The sequence below is a fragment of the Zea mays genome, chromosome 4 (genome assembly GCF_902167145.1).
Source record: "Zea mays cultivar B73 chromosome 4, Zm-B73-REFERENCE-NAM-5.0, whole genome shotgun sequence".
Taxonomy (NCBI): Eukaryota; Viridiplantae; Streptophyta; class Magnoliopsida; order Poales; family Poaceae; genus Zea; species Zea mays.
In genome coordinates this window covers 211,580,094-211,601,455 of record NC_050099.1, presented here as the reverse complement: position 1 = coordinate 211,601,455, position 21,362 = coordinate 211,580,094, and the positions used below count along the sequence as shown (strand labels likewise).

Sequence of the window (21,362 nt, the reverse complement as noted above, 5' to 3'; positions counted from 1 at the left end):
AGAACTAAATAAAAGTGTTTTCTAAGAAAAGATGGGAGAAAATAATCAGCGTAACACTAGAAGTACTCTTTGAATAAACTATATAGATAGAATACTTGTAAAGAAATATATCCAACATAAAGTATTTCTCTCTATTGAACCTTACATTTCACAAAAATATAATGAATATTTTTTCTTCCGAATTAATTGTTTTTTTTTGCGTTGATCACACATGCAAAATTATTTGTGTATTGCATATTCGAAACCCATACCTAAAGAAATAAATTGGTGAATTTCATACTGGTGTTTTTGTTTGTGCATTAAAACCTAAATCTAAATCTCAAATGCAGATTTGAGATTCAATTTTGAAATTTGATAGAAAATAGAAAAGAAAACTAAAAAAAGAAAAAAAAAGACTTTCTTGCGCCTGGGCCAAAACCTCACTTCTGGCCCAATACTCCCTGCGCCGCGTGGGCCGCAGGCCGGCCCAACTACACGCCCACGCGCCCGCCTCACCGTGTGTGCGCACCAGGCCGATGACGGTTGGGCCCCATTTGCCAACAATGCACGCTGCATCCACGTTATCTACTAGACTCAATGACGATCCACCCCCACCTGTCAGGTTCATCCCCTATCCAATGACCAAACCACGATGTCTCGCTTTGGTCTGTTGCCCAAGCGATTCGTTGGGTTAGTTGCCACCGAATTCTCACTGCCGATTTCGTGGGGTGCGGTTGACTCATGCCTCACCATTATATATCATGCATACCGCATGTGTCCCAGCCGGGGGTCCTGCCTCGCGGTTGTCGTAACTGTGAGGGGAGGGTTGAGATGTCGCCATCATTTTCGATGCCGTTCGGGGGCCGGTGGTGGGTCGGGGTAGCACTCGCTACCTTTGGGCGTGTGGTCTGCGGTGTTCGGATCTCAGGATTGGACCGAGAGCTCTCGCCGGGGACGGTCTCAGCCATCCGCACCGCATGAGGGTTTGGGCGATCCTGTCTACCGCCTCTATGTCGGGTATGACTCCCTGAATCGATTCACCCAACTCGCAGCAGCAAGTAGCACCTGTCAGCATGCGCAATAGGTCATCGTGGCGCCGAGGGGAGTTCTCACCGTTAAAGTTGCCGTCATGGAGTGTCTTGGCGTCACCTGGGGTATGGGGGTTCGGGAGCTAGAAGAGGAGGTTGTGGCTGTCGGATCGATGACGGACGACCTAGATTATAGGGATACCCCTTCGTCCCTTTAGTCGTGGGTCGTTAGATCGTGATCCAACGCGTATTTTCTCACATGATTTATAACACAGAATTCCTATATATTAAAGCGTGACGCAAACCTCTCACCACGTTGCTCCACGTCGGCGCAAAAAATATGCGACGTCCGATCATTATTCAGCGGCTATGTCTTTCCGCGTGTGGCTGTCGTCCGTCCTTGCTTCTTCTCGAAGCTTCGCGGTCCGTGTAAGGATAAAAAAAGAAAAAAATAGATAGCGTCAAGACGAGCCGAATAAGAAAAAGCGAACAAGAAAGAAAACCTTCACCTCCTCTTCCACTCCGTCTCCACCATCGTCTCCCCGTCGCCCTCCATCAGTTGCTTCCTCCGCCACCATCATCTCCCTGTCGCCCTCCATCAGTTGCTTCCTCCGCCACGCCTCGCCGGCCCCGCGCCTCTGACCACTCCCCTTACCTCCGGTTCCCGTCCCACATATCCCCACGCTCCCCTCAAGCCTCCGCGTCGTCACGCAGGTCTACCCGGTCGCCACAGGGATGACCTCCATGGCTTCGTCGTCGTCTGGGTCGATGCGGGAGCCGCTTCGAGCTTGCTGGAACCAACGGAACTGCGCACTTCCTCGAGCACATGGCCTTGAAGGGCACCCGACGCCAGTCCAAGCGCAGGTGCTCGAGGTGAAGGTGGAGGTCGAGGACATGTCCGTACGCGGTACGCCTCAACGCGTAAAAAAACCACTTCTGGTAGCGACGACTTTGGGCACCATGAAAAGCACTATTCCCTTTCCCTGTATAAAAAAACAACACTGTGTGTGGGAAAAAGAACTGGGTCTGCATAACTATAACCATCAGGACCCTGCCACACCATTTTCCGTTTTCAGTGGATGGGGCGTTTGAAGTAGCATCATCCGTTGTCAAATTGGATACGCTATCAGACAGCGAGTTCACCTCATCCAACTCTGCTGGTGCTGTCGTTGAAGCACCGTCCTCCGAGGCAACGTCAGAAGCTGCGTCTGAAGCCATGCTAGATGGTTCTGATTGTTGTGGCATTTCAGACTGTGACTGACGCTGTTTCTGTAGGCTCCAATACATAATGCTAGCTGTAAGTGTTAGAATCATCTTCTGATTCACCTGTTGAACCAGTGACGAGAGCGTAAAAATGCAATGTAATTGATAAGTTTGAGTTTGATACGAGTATCTGACAATAATTCAACATACCAAACTATTGTGTGTACATTACCATTCGTCGTATCAAACTAACAGGTGTCCGCTTTTCATATGAGCATGTCGTCTGCTGTTAGAACTCATCTGAGTGCTACCTTCTCATATGCTCCTTTTTTCTCTCTGGCTGTTATGTTAAAAGGACCAGATACAAGTCAATCTTCCATTCAAATTACAGTTTCATTATTTTATATCTGGCTTCTGCAAAGCATGTGGTCCCTGTGTTATCTACTAGCATGAGCCATTGTTCCATGCAAATTGGTATATAGTGGCGCATATTTTGTTACATTTACTTTCTCAATTCTTAGTATATTTATAGCCTATATCTCCAAACTATATCATGTACTTAACACACACTCATCGTTATAATCCACGCGCGCACGGCGCACGCACTTTACTAGTATATTATTATCATTCAATCACCTAAAACTTCAGAAAAGCACATCTTTATAACCATGACTCCGATTTTAGTCGTTCTCGAACCCACAATATCGTAGCGACGCGTAGAACATTATTATGCAATTTGTTTTTATGTTTGGTGTGATGTTAATTTTGCCTATATTATGTTTGTTTGTATTGCTACGACTAGCAGTGAGTTCACGAGAATCTGAAGATCATCCTGTACCTGGAATCTCAAGTCCTAGGCAAGTTGTGCCCTTGATCACTTTTATTTACCCAATAATATTCTGTATAATCATTTTGGCATGCATAGGCTTAATTTTGATGGGACCCAATAGGTCACCCTAGTTTATTTATCTTTACACCTTGTTTTCCCTAAACTTTTGGGTTGTCTTTGTTATTGCTATATATGGTTTTGGGTGTTAAGATAACTATTACACATGGTAATTCTTTATTATTATTGTTCTATTTCTGTTCATGATAAGATCATTATGTTAATTGGAACATCGAGCTTAACTTGAGAAACACGTGCCACCACAAGGGTGGAATGGGACACCCTTGGCTGACTAATTAGGAAAGCTAGTGGAAGACTAACTTACCCGAAAGGGGCAAGGACAATAGGGGAGTAGGCGTGTAGGGAGGTTCTCGGGTTGATTTTATTGTGATGCCAGTCAGACGAGGGATTACTGCATTGCTCTTCCTAGAATTGTAGCGAGTTTTCGGAAGCTAGTGTAACTTTGTAAAGGCCTCGTAGTGTTACCCTGCCTCGCTTCCTTGGTAGAGGTGTATGAGGCCTGTACAACCCCGTGGCAGATGGGTAACATTACTTATGGGTAAAGGGTACCACCTCTACAGAGTGTAAAATTGGTATACTACTCGTGCTCGCGGTCATGAGCAGCTCAGAACTCTCGCATGATTAATTTATGAAATTAAATTCAATTTATCATTTGCACTGTATTGTGGTTTATTATGAATGAAAGTCGCCTAGAGGGGGGGGGTGAATAGGGCGAAACTGAAATTTACAAATATAAACACAACTACAAGCCGGGTTAGCGTTAGTAATAAAGAAACGAGTCCGGGAGAGAGGGCGCAAAACAAATCCCAAGCGAATAAGCAAGTGAGACACGAAGATTTGTTTTACCGAGGTTCGGTTCTTGCAAACCTACTCCCCGTTGAGGAGGCCACAAAGGCCGGGTCTCTTTCAACCCTTCCCTCTCTCAAACGATCCACGGATCGAGTGAGCTTTCTTTTCTTAATCACTTGGAACACAAAGTTCCCACAAGGACCACCACAAGTTTGGTGTCTCTTGCCTCAATTACAAGTGAGTTTGATCGCAATGAAGGAATCAAGAAAGCACGATTAAAAAGCCAAGCAACAAGAGCGACAAGTAACACACGGATCACTTCCTCTCTCAAGTCACTAATCACTAATGATCTCTTTTCTCAATTGTGAAACTTGGAGAGGTGGAGGCTTTGAATGTGTCTTGGAATGGAGTGCTAGCTCTTGTATTGAATGTTGAAGGTTGGAATGCTTGGATGAAGTGAATGGAGGTGGTTGGGGTTGTATTTATAGCCACCAACCACTTCCTAGCCGTTGGGCCATTCTGCCGAGCGCGGACGGTCCGCCCTCCTGGTGCGGACGGTCCGCCCCTGTAGATCAACGGCTGAAAATGCAACGGTCAGCAGTAACGGCTATATCAACGGCTATATTGCATTTAATGCGTCGTCAGATGTCAGACAGAGCCAGTCGCGGACGGTCCGGTCGTGCACCCCGGACGGTCCGCGAGGCCCCCTATAATTCATTTCTCCGAACCCGTTACCTTCGGGTTTTTCGGTTTCTTACCGACCGGACGGTCCGCGCCTAAGGCCGGACGGTCCGCGCGAGGGCTCGGACGGTCTTTGCTTTTCCTTCGGACAGTCCGTAATGGAAACTTGTATTTTTGCATTGGTTCTGTCCGAGAGTCATTCTAGTGTTGCGGACGGTCCGCCGCAAGGGCCCGGACGGTCCGCGCTTGGCCTGTTTTTCCAAAAAGCTTCTCCTGTCCGGAATAATCTACGGTATTCCGGACAGTCGATTTAGCATAGTTATAGATGAACTTTTGGCACCTGTAAAACATATAATCTAGAGCAAACTAGTTAGTCCAATTGTTTGTGTTGGGCGATTCAACCACCAAAACTATTTAGGAACTAGGTGTAAGCCTAATTCCCTTTCAATCTCCCCCTTTTTGGTGATTGATGCCAACACAAACCAAAGCAAATATGGAAGTGCATAATTGAACTAGTTTGCATAATATAAGTGCAAAGGTTGCTTGGAATTTAGCCAATATAAATACTTGCAAGATATGCATGGATTGTTTCTTTCTTATATAACATTTTGGACCACGCTTGCACCACATGTTTTGTTTTTGCAAACTCTTTTGTAAATCCTTTTCAAAGTTCTTTTGCAAATAGTCAAAGGCAAATGAATAAGATTTTGAGAAGCATTTTCAAGATTTGAAATTTTCTCCCCCTGTTTCAAATGCTTTTCCTTTAACTAAACAAAACTCCCCCTAAATGAGATCCTCCTCTTAGTGTTCAAGAGGGTTTTTGATATGTCATTTTGAAATACTACTTTCTCCCCCTTTTGAACACAATAGGATATCAATTGAAAAATATTCAACACTTAAGTTTTTGAAATTGGTGGTGGTGCGGTCCTTTTGCTTTGGGCTCTTACTTTCTCCCCCTTTGGCATGAATCGCCAAAAACGGAAGCATTAGAGCCCTCGAAGTGTTTCCTTCCCCTTGGGTCATAAATAAATGAGTTAAGATTATACCAAAGACGAAGTCCTTTTGCTTGGTGCTCATGATTTCTTCCCCTAGAATGGAGAGTTGCTTGGAGCGACGGCGAAGGATGAGTTACGTAGTGGAAGCCTTTGTCTTCGCCGAAGACTCTAATTCCCTTTCAATACACCTATGACTTGGTTTGAAATGGACTTGAAAACACATTAGTCATAGCATATGAAAGAGATACGATCAAAGGTATACAAATGAGCTATGGGTGCAAGTTAACAAAAGAAATTCCTAGAATCAAGAATATTTAGCTCATGCCTAAGTTTGTTAAAAGATTGTTCATCAAGAGGCTTGGTAAAGATATCGGCTAATTGATCTTTAGTATTAATGTATGAAATCTCGATATCTCCCTTTTGTTGGTGATCCCTAAGAAAATGATACCGAATGGCTATGTGCTTAGTGCGGCTATGCTCGACGGGATTGTCGGCCATTTTGATTGCACTCTCATTATCACATAGTAAAGGGACTTTGGTTAATTTGTAACCGTAGTCCCGCAGGGTTTGCCTCATCCAAAGCAATTGCGCGCAACAATGACCTGCGGCAATGTACTCGGCTTCGGCGGTGGAAAGAGCAACCGAATTTTGCTTCTTTGAAGCCCAAGACACCAAGGATCTTCCCAAGAACTGGCAAGTCCCTGATGTGCTCTTCCTATTGATTTTACACCCCGCCCAATCGGCATCCGAATATCCAATCAAATCAAATGTGGATCCCCTAGGATACCAAAGCCCAAACTTAGGAGTATAAGCCAAATATCTCAAGATTCGTTTTACGGCCGTAAGGTGTGATTCCTTAGGGTCGGATTGGAATCTTGCACACATGCAAACGGAAAGCATAATGTCCGGTCGAGATGCACATAAATAAAGCAATGAACCAATCATTGACCGGTATACCTTTTGATCCACGGACTTACCTCCCGTGTCGAGGTCGAGATGCCCATTAGTTCCCATGGGTGTCTTGATGGGTTTGGCATCCTTCATCCCAAACTTAGCAAGAATGTCTTGAATGTACTTCGTTTGGCTAATGAAGGTGCCCTCTTGGAGTTGCTTGACTTGGAATCCTAGAAAATACTTCAACTCCCCCATCATCGACATCTCGAATTTCTGTGTCATGATCCTACTAAACTCTTCACATGTAGACTCGTTAGTAGACCCAAATATAATATCATCAACATAAATTTGGCATACAAACAAGTCATTTTCAAGAGTTTTAGTAAAGAGTGTAGGATCGGCCTTGCCAACTTTGAAGCCATTAGCAATAAGGAAATCTCTTAGGCATTCATACCATGCTCTTGGGGCTTGCTTGAGCCCATAAAGCGCCTTAGAGAGCCTATAGACATGATTAGGATACTCACTGTCTTCAAAGCCGGGAGGTTGCTCAACATAGACCTCTTCCTTGATTGGTCCGTTGAGGAAGGCACTTTTCACGTCCATTTGATAGAGCTTAAAGCCATGGTAAGTAGCATAGGCCAATAATATGCGAATTGACTCAAGCCTAGCTACGGGTGCATAGGTTTCACCAAAATCCAAACCTTCGACTTGTGAATACCCTTTGGCCACGAGTCGAGCTTTGTTCCTTGTCACCACACCATGCTCATCTTGCTTGTTGCGGAAGACCCATTTGGTTCCTACAACATTTTGGTTAGGACGTGGAACTAAATGCCATACCTCGTTCCTCGTGAAATTGTTGAGCTCCTCTTGCATCGCCACCACCCAATCCGAATCTTGGAGAGCTTCCTCTACCCTGTGTGGCTCAATGGAGGAAACAAAAGAGTAATGTTCACAAAAATGAGCAACCCGAGATCGAGTAGTTACCCCCTTATGAATGTCGCCGAGGATGGTGTCGACGGGGTGATCTCGTTGGATTGCTTGGTGGACTCTTGGGTGTGGCGGTCTTGGTTCTTCCTCATCCTCCTTTTCTTGATCATTTGTATCTCCCCCTTGATCATTGCTATCATCTTGAGGTGGCTCGTCTTCTTGATTTTGCTCTTCATCATTTTGAGCCTCATCCTCATTTTGAGTTGGTGGAGATGCTTGCATGGAGGGGGATGGTTGATCTTGTGTACTTGGAGGCTCTTCGGATTCCTTAGGACACACATCCCCGATGGACATGTTCCTTAGCGCGATGCATGGAGCCTGTTCTTCACCTATCTCATCAAAATCAACTTGCTCTACTTGAGAGCCGTTAGTTTCATCAAACACAACGTCACAAGAGACTTCAACTAGTCCAGTGGACTTGTTAAAGACCCTATATGCCCTTGTGTTTGAATCATAACCAAGTAAAAAGCCTTCTACAGTTTTAGGAGCAAATTTAGATTTTCTACCTCTTTTAATAAGAATGAAGCATTTGCTACCAAACACTCTAAAATATGAAATGTTGGGCCTTTTACCGGTTAGGAGTTCATATGATGTCTTCTTGAGGATTCGGTGAAGATATAACCGGTTGATGGCGTAGCAGGCGGTGTTGACCGCTTCGGCCCAAAACTGGTCCGGTGTCTTGTATTCATCAAGCATGGTTCTTGCCATGTCCAATAGAGTTCGATTCTTCCTCTCCACTACACCGTTTTGTTGTGGCGTGTAGGGAGAAGAGAACTCATGCTTGATGCCCTCCTCCTCAAGGAAGCTTTCAATTTGAGAGTTCTTGAACTCCGTCCCATTGTCGCTTCTTATTTTCTTGATCCTTAAGCCGAACTCATTTTGAGCTCGTCTCAAGAATCCCTTTAAGGTCTCTTGGGTTTGAGATTTTTCCTGTAAAAAGAATACCCAAGTGAAGCGAGAATAATCATCCACAATTACGAGACAATACTTACTACCGCCGATGCTTATGTAAGCGATCGGGCCGAACAAATCCATGTGTAGGAGCTCCAGTGGCCTGTCAGTAGTCATTATGTTCTTGTGTGGATGATGAGTGCCAACTTGCTTCCCTGCTTGACATGCGCTACAAATCCTGTCTTTCTCAAAATGAACATTTGTTAGTCCTAAAATGTGTTCTCCCTTTAGAAGCTTGTGAAGATTCTTCATTCCAACATGGGCTAGTCGGCGGTGCCAAAGCCAACCCAAGTTAGTCTTAGCAACTAAGCAAGTGTCGAGTTCAGCTCTTTCAAAATCTACCAAGTATAGCTGACCCTCTAACACTCCCTTAAAAGCTATTGAATCGTCACTTCTTCTAAAGACAGTAACACCAGTATCAGTAAAAAGACAGTTGTAGCCCATTTTACATAATTGGGATACGGAAAGCAAATTGTAATCTAAAGAATCTACAAGAAAAACATTGGAAATAGTATGGTCAGGTGATATAGCAATTTTACCCAAACCTTTGACCAAACCTTGATTTCCATCCCCGAATGTGATAGCTCGTTGGGGATCTTGGTTTTTCTCATATGAGGAGAACATCTTTTTCTCCCCTGTCATATGGTTTGTGCACCCACTGTCGAGTATCCAACTTGAGCCCCCGGATGCATAAACCTACAAAACAAGTTTAGTTCTTTGTTTTAGGTACCCAAACGGTTTTGGGTCCTTTGGCATTAGATACAAGAACTTTGGGTACCCAAACACAAGTCTTGGAACCCTTGTGCTTGCCCCCAACAAATTTGGCAACTACCTTGCCGGATTTGCTAGTAAGCACATAAGATGCATCAAAAGTTTTAAATGAAATGGCATGATCATTTGATGCATTAGGAGTTTTCTTTCTAGGCAACTTGGCACGGGTTGGTTGCCTAGAGCTAGATGTCTCACCCTTATACATAAAAGCATGGTTAGGGCCAGAGTGAGACTTCCTAGAGTGAATTCTCCTAATTTTGCTCTCGGGATAACCGGCAGGGTACAAAATGTAACCCTCGTTATCCTGAGGCATGGGAGCCTTGCCCTTAACAAAGTTAGACAAATTTTTAGGTGGGGCATTAATTTTGACATTGTCTCCCCTTTGAAAGCCAATGCCGTCCTTAATGCCCGGGCGTCTCCCATTATAGAGCATGCTTCTAGCCAATTTAAATTTTTCATTTTCTAAGTCATGCTCTCTAATTTTAGCATTAAGTTGTGCTATGTGATCATTTTGTTTTTTAATTAAGGCAAGGTGATCATGGATAGCATCAACATTAACATCTCTACATCTAGTGCAAATGGACATATGCTCAATAGTAGATGTAGAGGGTTTGCAAGACTTTAATTCAATAACCTTAGCATGCAACAAATCATTCTTAGTTCTAAGGTCAGAAATAGTAGTATTGCAAACATCAAAATCCTTAGCCTTAGCAATTAATTTCTCATTCTCATTTCTAAGGCTAGCGATGGAAGCATTCAATTCATCAATCCTAGCAAGCAAGTCAACATCATCATTTCTAGGATCAATGCAAACATGAGAATCAACCTTAGCCAACAAATTAGCATTTTCATTTCTAAGGTTGTCTAAAATCTCATGGCAAGTGCTTAGCTCACTAGATAATTTTTCACATTTTTCTCTTTCTAGAGCATAAGCATTTTTAACCTTAACATGTTTCTTGTTTTCCTTGATTAGGAAGTCCTCTTGGGAGTCCAAGAGATCGTCCTTTTCATGGATAGCACTAATTAGCTCATTTAATTTTTCTTTTTGTTCCATGTTAAGGTTGGCAAAAAGAATACGCAAGTTATCCTCCTCATTTTTATCATCCTCATCACTAGATGTTTCATATTTAGTGGAGGACTTTGATTTTACCTTCTTTTTGCCGTCCTTGGCCATGAGGCACTTGTGGCCGACGTTGGGGAAGAGGAGGCCTTTGGTGACGGCGATGTTGGCGGCGTCCTCGTCGTCGGAGGAGTCGCTTGAGCTTTCGTCGGAGTCCCACTCCCGACAAACATGGGCATCGCCGCCCTTCTTCTTGTAGTACTTCTTCTTCTCCTTCCTTTTGCCCCTCTTGTCGTTGTCCCTGTCACTGTCACTTGATAATGGACATTTAGCAATAAAGTGACCGGGCTTACCACATTTGTAGCAAACCTTCTTGGAACGAGATTTGTAGTCCTTCCCCTTCCGTTGCTTGAGGATTTGCCGGAAGCTTTTGATGATTAGGGCCATCTCCTCGTTGTCGAGCTTGGAGGCGTCAATTGGTTGTCTACTTGGTGTAGACTCCTCCTTCTTCTCCTCCGTTGCCTTGAAGGCCACGGGTTGCGCCTCGGATGTGGAAGGCTCATCAAGCTCGTTGATCTTCTTGGAGCCCTTAATCATGCATTCAAAACTAACAAAATTCCCGATGACTTCCTCGGGGGTCATTTGTGTATATCTAGGATTGCCACGAATTAATTGTACTTGAGTAGGGTTAAGGAAAATAAGGGCTCTCAGAATAACCTTAACCACTTCGTGGTCATCCCATTTTGTGCTCCCGAGGTTGCGCACTTGGTTCACCAAGGTCTTGAGCCGGTTGTACATGTCTTGTGGCTCCTCCCCTTGGCGAAGACGGAAGCGACCGAGCTCCCCCTCGATCGTTTCCCGCTTGGTGATCTTGGTGAGTTCATCACCCTCATGCGCCGTCTTGAGTAGGTCCCAAATCTCCTTGGCGTTCTTCAACCCTTGTATTTTGTTGTATTCCTCCTTGCTTAAAGAGGCAAGGAGAATGGTTGTGGCTTGGGAGTTGAAGTGCTCGATTTGGGCCACTTCGTCCGTGTCGTAGTCCTCATCCCCTACGGATGGTACCTGTACACCATACTCAACAACATCCCATAATCTTTTGTGGAGAGAGATTAGATGAAATTGCATTAAATTACTCCACATAGCATAATCTTCACCATTAAAAGTTGGTGGTTTGCCTAATGGGACGGAAAGTAAAGGTGTATGTTTAGGAACGCGAGGGTAGCGTAGGGGGATCTTACTATACTTCTTACGCTCTTGGCGTTTAGAAGTGACGGACGCCGCGTCGGAGCCGGAGGTGGAGGTCGATGAAGTGTCGGTCTCGTAGAAGACCACCTTCCTCATCCTTTTGTGCTTGTCCCCACTCCGATGCGGCTTGTGAGAAGATTTTTCCTTCTTCTCCTTATGGTGAGAAGAGGAAGATCTTTTCTCCTTCCGCTTGGAGAATTTCTTCTTCTTCTCTCTTCTCTTGGTGCGGGACTCTTCTGATGAAGATGAAGTGCTCCCTTGGCTTGTAGTGGGCTTGTCGTCGCCGGTCTCCATCTCCTTCTTGGCGTGATCTCCCGACATCACTTCGAGCGGTTAGGCTCTAATGAAGCACCGGGCTTTGATACCAATTGAAAGTCGCCTAGAGGGGGGGGTGAATAGGGCGAAACTGAAATTTACAAATATAAACACAACTACAAGCCGGGTTAGCGTTAGTAATAAAGAAACGAGTCCGGGAGAGAGGGCGCAAAACAAATCCCAAGCGAATAAGCAAGTGAGACACGAAGATTTGTTTTACCGAGGTTCGGTTCTTGCAAACCTACTCCCCGTTGAGGAGGCCACAAAGGCCGGGTCTCTTTCAACCCTTCCCTCTCTCAAACGATCCACGGATCGAGTGAGCTTTCTTTTCTTAATCACTTGGAACACAAAGTTCCCACAAGGACCACCACAAGTTTGGTGTCTCTTGCCTCAATTACAAGTGAGTTTGATCGCAATGAAGGAATCAAGAAAGCACGATTAAAAAGCCAAGCAACAAGAGCGACAAGTAACACACGGATCACTTCCTCTCTCAAGTCACTAATCACTAATGATCTCTTTTCTCAATTGTGAAACTTGGAGAGGTGGAGGCTTTGAATGTGTCTTGGAATGGAGTGCTAGCTCTTGTATTGAATGTTGAAGGTTGGAATGCTTGGATGAAGTGAATGGAGGTGGTTGGGGTTGTATTTATAGCCACCAACCACTTCCTAGCCGTTGGGCCATTCTGCCGAGCGCGGACGGTCCGCCCTCCTGGTGCGGACGGTCCGCCCCTGTAGATCAACGGCTGAAAATGCAACGGTCAGCAGTAACGGCTATATCAACGGCTATATTGCATTTAATGCGTCGTCAGATGTCAGACAGAGCCAGTCGCGGACGGTCCGGTCGTGCACCCCGGACGGTCCGCGAGGCCCCCTATAATTCATTTCTCCGAACCCGTTACCTTCGGGTTTTTCGGTTTCTTACCGACCGGACGGTCCGCGCCTAAGGCCGGACGGTCCGCGCGAGGGCTCGGACGGTCTTTGCTTTTCCTTCGGACAGTCCGTAATGGAAACTTGTATTTTTGCATTGGTTCTGTCCGAGAGTCATTCTAGTGTTGCGGACGGTCCGCCGCAAGGGCCCGGACGGTCCGCGCTTGGCCTGTTTTTCCAAAAAGCTTCTCCTGTCCGGAATAATCTACGGTATTCCGGACAGTCGATTTAGCATAGTTATAGATGAACTTTTGGCACCTGTAAAACATATAATCTAGAGCAAACTAGTTAGTCCAATTGTTTGTGTTGGGCGATTCAACCACCAAAACTATTTAGGAACTAGGTGTAAGCCTAATTCCCTTTCAATGAACTTTGATTTATTATTACTCTGGTTTGGTATCTACTTATACTTAGTAATTGCTAATAAAATTTTGACCAACTTTAAAAGCGATGCTCAGCTTTAACCATCATCTTTGGTAAGCCTTACACTTCACATGAGCTCCCACCTTTGGCGAGTTTATGCACATTATTCCCCACAACTTGTTGAGCGATGAACGTATGTGAGCTCACCCTTGCTGTCTCACCCCTACAGGTCAAGAACAGGTATCACAGAATAAGGCGCATGGAGGATGTTGTGATGAGTTCGTGAGAGGTCTAGGCCGTCGTCTCCCAGTCAATTTTGGGTTGCTGGATCGTTGTCTTCATATGATATATTTATTTAATTATTTTGTACAGAACTCATGTTATATAGTAAAGGCGTGACATCTCGAGAAATCTGCCATTATGAAACACCACGGGGCGGTTTCGACGAAACAGAGGCTAAGGAGAGAGATTCGCTGTTATGAAAAGGTAGGGCAAAGCCCACACTCTAAAATAGACATGAAGACTCCATTAATAGATTAGACCAGTATTAGCGTCGTTGACACCGGCTTCCGTCCCCCGACGTTGTCGCCGTGAGTTTTCCATCGCGATGAGAGCTTCAGTTCACCTGCCACCGCCTACCGAAAAGAGATCAGCGCCGCCGCGCGCGAAGTGCTTCACTGGGGAGGAGCGGAGCCGTGCTGAAGGTGGCTGGCCGTGCTCGGCGGCCTCGCGATCTCGCCCTCGTAGCTCTACGCCGGGGCTGGGCCTTGTCCTCGTCGCGCGTACGTCTGAGATATTTACCACCCAGTTCTTGAGCGACCTCTTGCTGACCCTGTTGTGCTCCTGCGCTCCTTCGAAGAGATCCGTCGCCTTCAGAGCTTCTTCCTGCCTCATGAAACGCATCAAATCTGACAGGTATATGTGCCTGCAACAGGTTCAGAATTCATAACCGAATCACGAAGGCTGCGCAAACAACATGTTAATTGGATTTATATATATACACAAATGTGCGCTGAGGGTTTAAATTTGGAAGAGATGTGCTAGTACGTAGTCAAATTCTTTTCTCACTTGGATCCAGGCTTGGCGACGTTCTGGAAGATCCTCTTGGCCGCAACCTTGGCCTCGTACTCGCTGTGTATCTCTGTCGCCAGCTCGTCCTCGCCCGTTGCATGCTTGAGCTGCTCGTCCATGGTTGTCAGCGCCTCGTACCGGACGATCTTCATCAGCCTCTTCATGCTCCACGCGGAGATGTTCTTCTGGCTGAGCTTGTGAAGCTGGTCAATCGAGATGCCGTCATCCAAATGGCGCTCGGTTTTCTGCCTATGCAGCTGCTTGCTGGCTGCTGCTGCTCCTCCTCCTCCTCGCTTGGACGCGACCGTCGTGAGGCGCCCACTCTTGGGCAGTGGCCGGGACTTGCCCGGCATCGCTGTCGCTTCGAGCTCCGTGGGGATGGATGCTCCCGCGCTCTGGAGCCTCTGCACCTCAGCCATCATCCGACTCTCCTCCACTAGCGGTCTTGTTCAACGTGGTCTCCCTCGCCGACTGGGACGACGACGGCTCGTCGTCAGGCGGCGGCGCCCCCTCCGTCGAGGCGGGAATCAAGAACCGTCTGCTGGAAGGCAACGCCGCCAGCGACAGCGACGACGAGAACCCCGACGCCGCCGCCGTCAACTCTGACGACTCCGATGCCGAGCCGCCGCGGATTGCGTACCTCCTAGAGGGCACAAAGGGGGACGGCCTGCGGATGCGGCGGACTCTGCAGGCCTTCATTCGAGTGCTCTAATTGACAGGCGGCGCCCTTCAATCGGGGGCTCTTGGTCGGAGGTAGCGGCGCCCGGCTTCCGCGCGAAGGATAACGCGACGACGATGGAGAACTCACGGCGACGGTGCTGGCGGACGGAAGCCGGTGTCAACGACATTAATACTGGTCTGAACCTATTAACGAAGTCTTCATATCGGCTTTGCTCTGCATTTTCATAACAGCGAAACTCCATTTCATCGAAGCCACCCCCGTCGTGTTTCATAATAGCAAATTTCTCATCTCTCTCTCGCGCGCCCTGCGCATTCCTCTTAGTGGCGGCAGCGCCACCGAGTCACCTTGCCGCCCCAGCGTGCAGCTGGGGTGTCTGTCCACGACAAGGCGTCTGCCTTGCTCGTAGCGAACCAGCAAACAGCGAGGGGCCTGTATGGGAGTCGCGGTAGCAAGCGGAGCGCAGCCGAGCCCCGAACAGAGTCTCGCGGAAGCGAGGAAAAGGAGGGAGGGGAACCATGGTCCGGTCCCGGGGGCATCTGGCCCTGTCTACGCGGCTGATGAACGTAGGCCTCGCTTCGCTCTGCCGGGGTGGCTGGCTCGACCGTGCGGAGTCCGTCCTCGTCGACGCCATCCGCCTCGGCCTGCCCCCGGATGTCGTCACCTACAACACCCTCCTCGCCGCGTACTGCCGGGTCGACGGACTCGACGCGGGGCTAGCCGTCGTGCACCGGATGCGGGAGGCCGGGGTGAGACCCGACGCCGTCACCTACAACTCCCTCATCACGGGCGCCGATCGCAGCGGACTCACGGTCCGCGCCCTTGACCTGTTCGACGAAATGCTGAGGTCAGGGGTCGCCCCCGATTCGTGGAGCTACAACGCCCTCATGCACTGCCTATTCAGGTCCGGCCACCCGGAGCATGCCTACCGTGTGTTTGCTGATATGGCTGACAGGGGCGTGGCACCATGTGCCACGACGTACAACACACTTCTGGATGGGCTGCTCAAGGCTGGCCACGTGACAAATGCATTCAGGATGTTCAGGTACCTGCAGAGGGCGGGGCTTCCCGTAGGCATTGTGACTTACAACACAATGATCAACGGGCTGTGCAAGTCAGGCAAGGTGGGCTATGCCCGCATGGTCCTTAAGGAGCTGGGGAGGACAGAGCATGCCCCGAACGCTGTCACGTACACAACAGTTATGAAGTGCTGCTTTAGGTATGGCAGGTTTGAGCAAGGGTTGGAGACGTTCTTGTCCCTGCTTGAAGGAGGGTACATTTCGGATGCCTTCCCATACACGACAGTGATCAGTGCGCTTGTCAAAAAGGGCCGGATGCAAGAAGCCAATACCTATTGTGAGCTCATGATACAAAGTGGTTCTACGCTTGACAATGCATGCTACAACACTCTGATTCACCTGCGATGCCAAGAAGGGAAGATTAATGACGCGTTTGAGCTGTTGAACATGATGGAAGAAGGTGGTCTAGAGAGCGATGAGTACACATTCTCTATTTTGGTCAATGGTCTTTGCAAGATGGGACAAATCGAGGCTGCTGAGAAGCAGATATGGTCCATGGAGATGATGGGCATGCAATCAAATGTGGTAGCATATAATTGCTTGATTGATGCGTTATGCAAATGTCATGAGGTTGATGCAGCCATAAAAATTTTGCACAGCATGAAGCTAAAAGATGATTTTTCTTACACATCACTAGTCCATGGTCTATGTAAGGTGGGTAGATACCATATGGCATCCAAATTCTTGCGGATCTGCTTGCATGAAGGAAACAACGTTCTTGCATCTGCAAAGCGCGCTGTCATTTCTGGGCTTCGTAGTGCAGGGTTTAAAAATGATTTGAGGAAAGTCCGATCAGCATTATATATGGCTAGGCTGTTGCGGTCTTAATCCAAGGAGAAAAGATCTGCAATCTGATTGCATGATCCTGTGAAATTTACAAGTGTGGATGAGTAGATGACCCTTTATGGAGATGTATGATCACCTAACCACTCGATCAGTGCATCATGCTCCACAGGAAGGAAACCAGAACTGTGTTAGCTCAAGAAAGGAGCTACCCTAATAAATCATTTTCCTGAGGCTTTATAGTTTGTCGATGTTAAAGTGCACAACAAGCCATGTCACTGTCAAGCTTGAAATGTTTATTGAACGTCAATGAACAAGAAAGGCTGATGCCCACATGGTCACTAGGAACAGGATCTGCATTCATGACATTTAGTTTCCAGATGGTACCAGCCCCAAATGTGCAGGAAGTGATTCCTCCATAACTTCCATGGTTTAAAACTTCACCTTTCATTGTATTAGTTTGAGGTGTTACAATGAACTCTTGGCGACCAAGTATCCCAAATTTCCAACAGAAGGTAATTATAGCTGTAGTGATTTGATGTAAATTGCCTCTGTTTGCTGTATAGAACTTTCGGAAAAGTTGAATTCTGTCGAGCGTAATGCTAACTGTATCTTCTTTTGGACTGTTGGTGGTTATTGATTTTGTTCAGAATTGAGATGCCCTGGTCAGATGGACATACAGTATGCGGTCACAAAATGAAGGTGTTGCGGGATACTACAGAGCAATCTGAATGTTAATATTTTTTGTTTGGTTCATCGGTTCTTTTTGAGAGGTTGAGAACTGAACCTTGTTTTTTTGGTCACAACATTTATCACTCTGAAGCAAATTCTATACCAATGAAAGACTACACAACATCTAATCTCATAGCCATGTTGATAGACATGCATGATGCTGTGAAGTTATGTATTTTTGGTCTAAAACTCTGGCAGCCGGCCGATGAGTGCAATTAAGTAAAAAATAGACGTCACCATAATGGAGTCAATCATTGATCTTTTGTATTTGCATTTGTTTCATAGAAGCAATCTATTGTTCCTCACAAGACAGAATTTTATTTTGTACTGTAAGGCTAACCTTCATTTATTTGTTCTTCAGATGGTGGAATTCTGGAATCAATAGTATGTTTTTGTTTCTTTTGTAGTCCTCTGGCTGGATTATTTTCAGGCGTAGTGTGTGGCTGGGTTGTGTTTTTTTTTGTTTAGTGGCACAGAAGTAATTCTGCTATTTTGGTGGGTCTGATCCTCTCTTTACAGGGAGGCTTCTACTTGGGTCATTTTTCCTTTCTTGTAAATACAAAGATATACAGCTCTATTGCAAGTTAGGGGTCGTTTGTATCCCTTAATTTTACGGGCCGTTTGGATCCCTTTATTTTAGAGGATTTAGAATTCACTCAATAAAGTAACTTATTTAATATAGAATTTGACATTACACCACTTTCTAAAGTTCAGATATAAGTCTATCTCAAATTCATGGGATGGAGGATAGGAAATGATTTTATTTATTAGTAGAATTTGTTTCTACGATGTAACTTACATATCACTCTTCGTCTCACTCCTCTATAGTAAAATATATCACATAAATATCTCCGATATCTTGCTAATAATAATATACAAATATATTTTGCATAAAACCGAATTAACTTAATTGATATATACCTAAATTACTATTATTAGAATGCAATTCAATTCCAATGATCTAAACGGGGCGTTAGAGGAATTGAAATCTACTTAATAAAGTAGATTATTTAACTTGGAATTTAACATTCTATCACTTTCTAAAGTTTAAATATTCATCCCGTCGTGAGTGACTTTCCAAAGGTCTGGATCAACCACTTCTAGATAGCAAGTCATTCTAGCACTATAATAAGGCATCGCTTTTTTCGTTGGAATTGAATTCCATTCTAATAATCATAATTTAGATATAAACTAATTAAGTTAATATATTTGTATAGGTAATATATTTGTATAGTATCTTAAATCATATGAGAGAGATAGTTATATACTACACTTACACTATAGAGATGCAAATACAAGAGTCTGCTATAAGTTGTACATTAGAAAAATATCATGTAAATCTATAAAATCAATTTTCATCTCTCACCCCATCAATTGAGATAAACTTATATATAGACTTTGGAAAGTTGTGGAATATTACATTCCAAAAAAGTAGCCTACTCCATTAACTAGATTTCAATTCCTCAAAATAAAGGGAAACAAACGGGGCTTAAGGGAAATTAGTGTCGTTGAAGTGTGGTGGTCTATAGGGTATCCATCCTTTCTTTAAAAAGTGTCGGCTTTATTAGCGGTGAATCTAAAACGTTCCAAATGAGCTAAACTGGGTTTTGATACCAATTAAAAGGAACATTGACGCCTAAGAGGGGGTGAATGAGGACTTCTAAAAATCTTGCAAATCTAGACCACAAATAAATCTTCTAAACAAAACCTATACACATAACTAAACAGAAATGTGCTTACTAGGTTTTGTCTAAATGTTGCTATCTCTATCACAAAAGAGTTTTGCAACCTATGTTCCAATCTTAAATATACTAAGCTAGAGATATAAAGATTGAAACTTAAGTACTTAAAGTAAATGTAGAAGCTAAAGAGCAAAGGTAGAGGTTGCAAACTCCCGTGGATCCGCTAGTATTTTTACCGAGGTATCTGGAACCGCGGAAGGTCCCGACTAATCCTCATTGGTGCCCCTACGCAAAGGGTAGCCCACGCGTGGGCCAAGCACCATGGTCGAGTAACTCTGTAGCAAGTCACGGGTCTTCTCCAAGTGCAAGTGGTGCTCCACTTTCGGCTCCTCCCGGATGCTCCCCGCCATCTCCACTATCGAGCTTCCAGTTGAATTGTCGCGGGCATCGTTCGCTCTAGTACACGGTGGCGACCGCACCACAAACGTGTTTGACACAGTCTCGCAAGACTCTCGCCCCACTCAGTACAATATTACAATGGCTTGCTCAAGATCCAAGTGGTTTGTGGGTTGTCTAACCTCACTCACATAAATGGAGTAACCCTAAAGCAAGCGCAATAGCAGTCTAACTAACCTAAGCATTTAGCAAAGCACATATGCTAATCAACGATTGATACTCTAAGCACTTGTATGATTTGGAGCTATGGACATGTGTCTATACACCTTTGATATGTTCCTTGGGCTCCAAGACACTCAAATGCCCGGTTGGGTGAAGTATAATAGGTCCCAACACAAAATAACCATTGGAGGGTTGACCACTGCTCTCTGTGGCGCACGAGACCGTCCAGTGGCACGCCAGACCATCCGCGCCCACTAGTCATTGAGATATAGCCGTTGGTGGTGCAGAAGTCATGGAACACCAGAATGTTCGGTGGTACGCTGGACCGTCCATGCCGACCCTCTATGCTGCCAGGTGTACTAGCCGTTGGAGCTAGTCATTGGTGCACCGGACCATCCGCGGTGTACACCGGACCATCCGGTGACCCTCCGGATTGTCAACCCTGGGAGGGCAGGCCGTCCGCCCATAGCCAGTTCTTCTCTATGTCTTAGACTTTGCTTGATTCTTGTATATCTTCAAAAAAGGTCTTCTAATGTCTTCATTGAGGTGTTGCATTTCAGTACCTTTAGTCAAAAACACATTTGCATCTTGTGAACTACAAAATATAGACACATGAAAAACATTTGTTCACTTGTTATGTTGTTCATCAAATGCCAAAATCATTTAGTCAAATGGGCAGGGATCCATTTTCCTTACAAAGGTAACATGCGTTAATTAGATTGATGCTTTGTCTTTTAATTAATCTCTTTTAGAGAGATTAATTAATGGAAGAAGGCATTAAGAGTAAATGAAAACAATTGGGAGTCACTAAGGGAAAAGAAGACTCATCTTGAAAGAATGTCATTTTATTCCTTTTCTTTCCATCACAAGATGAATGGTTATAGACTATACTAAAAGCTTCTAGGCCACTAGTTGGTTTTAGTGATCAATGGCAATGTAAGAATATTGCGTCTAACGTGTGTTTTGCAGAGCATATGAGATGTTAGGTCACAAATGCAGGGAATTGCGCTCCAACAGGTGAAAATAATCCCTCGGATGGAACTTGAAGCGATGGCTAAAAAAGGTGAATCAAAAGATGAAGGTCTTCATATTCTAAGTGTCGAAGGAGTTGTGGGACACTTGGTATAGAGTTAGGACTTTTGTTTTTTACATTAGCCGTACCATAAAGAGAGGTTGTGGATGAGTAGTTTGACCAAGAGATGTCTAGCGTAGTGTCGGTGCATGCACACACTCAAAACTAGATCTAGGTGTCACTCAAAAGCTCACACAAAAATTGGAGTTGAAAACGGTTTAGAAAAAACCTAAGAAAAAGGTATAGCTGCTCTGGGAGCATCGGACTGTCCGGTGGCGCACCGGACAGACGACCTAGAAAGCTCCACAAGTTAGCTCGGTTAGCCAGTGGCACCGAACTATCCGATGTGCACCATACAAGTTCATGTACACTGTCCAGTGTGTCTCTACGCAATGGCTAGTTGTCAAAACTAGATGTTGGGTGCGCACCAGTGGCTCACCGGACTATCCAAAGCGACCACGCACAGAACACCATGTAACAACTAGTTTGGGGGTGGTTGGGGGTATTTATACCCCCTCCACCATCCATATTCATTGTCTTGATGCCCCAACC

General features: G+C 45.4%; 2 protein-coding genes across 4 annotated transcripts; one reads left to right on the top strand and one right to left on the bottom strand.

Moving 5' to 3' along the window:
• Positions 1–13,426: 13,426 nt before the first annotated feature.
• Positions 13,427–15,653, bottom strand: LOC103654560 (mechanosensitive ion channel protein 6). Its single transcript, XM_008681408.2, has 2 exons — positions 14,163–15,653; positions 13,427–14,019 (listed from the first exon to the last, which is right to left on the bottom strand). The coding sequence occupies exons 1-2, from the start codon at positions 14,585–14,587 to the stop codon at positions 13,716–13,718; spliced, it is 729 nt and encodes a 242-aa protein (XP_008679630.1). The 5' UTR covers positions 14,588–15,653; the 3' UTR covers positions 13,427–13,715.
• LOC100384682 (Pentatricopeptide repeat-containing protein) lies at positions 14,178–18,049 on the top strand. Of its 3 annotated transcripts, XM_020551716.2 has the most exons (3): positions 14,933–17,221; positions 17,357–17,479; positions 17,800–18,049. In XM_020551716.2, exon 1 carries the CDS (start codon positions 15,363–15,365, stop codon positions 16,749–16,751), a length of 1,389 nt encoding a protein of 462 aa, XP_020407305.1. In that variant the 5' UTR covers positions 14,933–15,362; the 3' UTR covers positions 16,752–17,221; positions 17,357–17,479; positions 17,800–18,049. The 3 variants fall into 3 exon arrangements, with proteins under 3 accessions (XP_008677701.1, XP_020407305.1, NP_001170632.1); XM_008679479.3 differs by having other exon boundaries at positions 14,178–17,221; positions 17,357–18,049; NM_001177161.1 differs by lacking the exons at positions 17,357–17,479; positions 17,800–18,049 and having other exon boundaries at positions 15,162–16,851.
• The last annotated feature ends 3,313 nt before the right edge of the window (positions 18,050–21,362 follow it).

Coding starts and splice junctions, on each gene's coding strand:
- LOC103654560 (XM_008681408.2), bottom strand. CDS start 14,587: ATGATGGCTGAGGTGCAGAGGCTCCAGAGCGCGGGAGCATCCATCCCC. Junction 14,020..14,162: donor GTCGCCAAGCCTGGATCCAA/GTGAGAAAAGAA, acceptor AACCTGTTGCAG/GCACATATACCTGTCAGATT.
- LOC100384682 (XM_008679479.3), top strand. CDS start 15,363: ATGGTCCGGTCCCGGGGGCATCTGGCCCTGTCTACGCGGCTGATGAAC.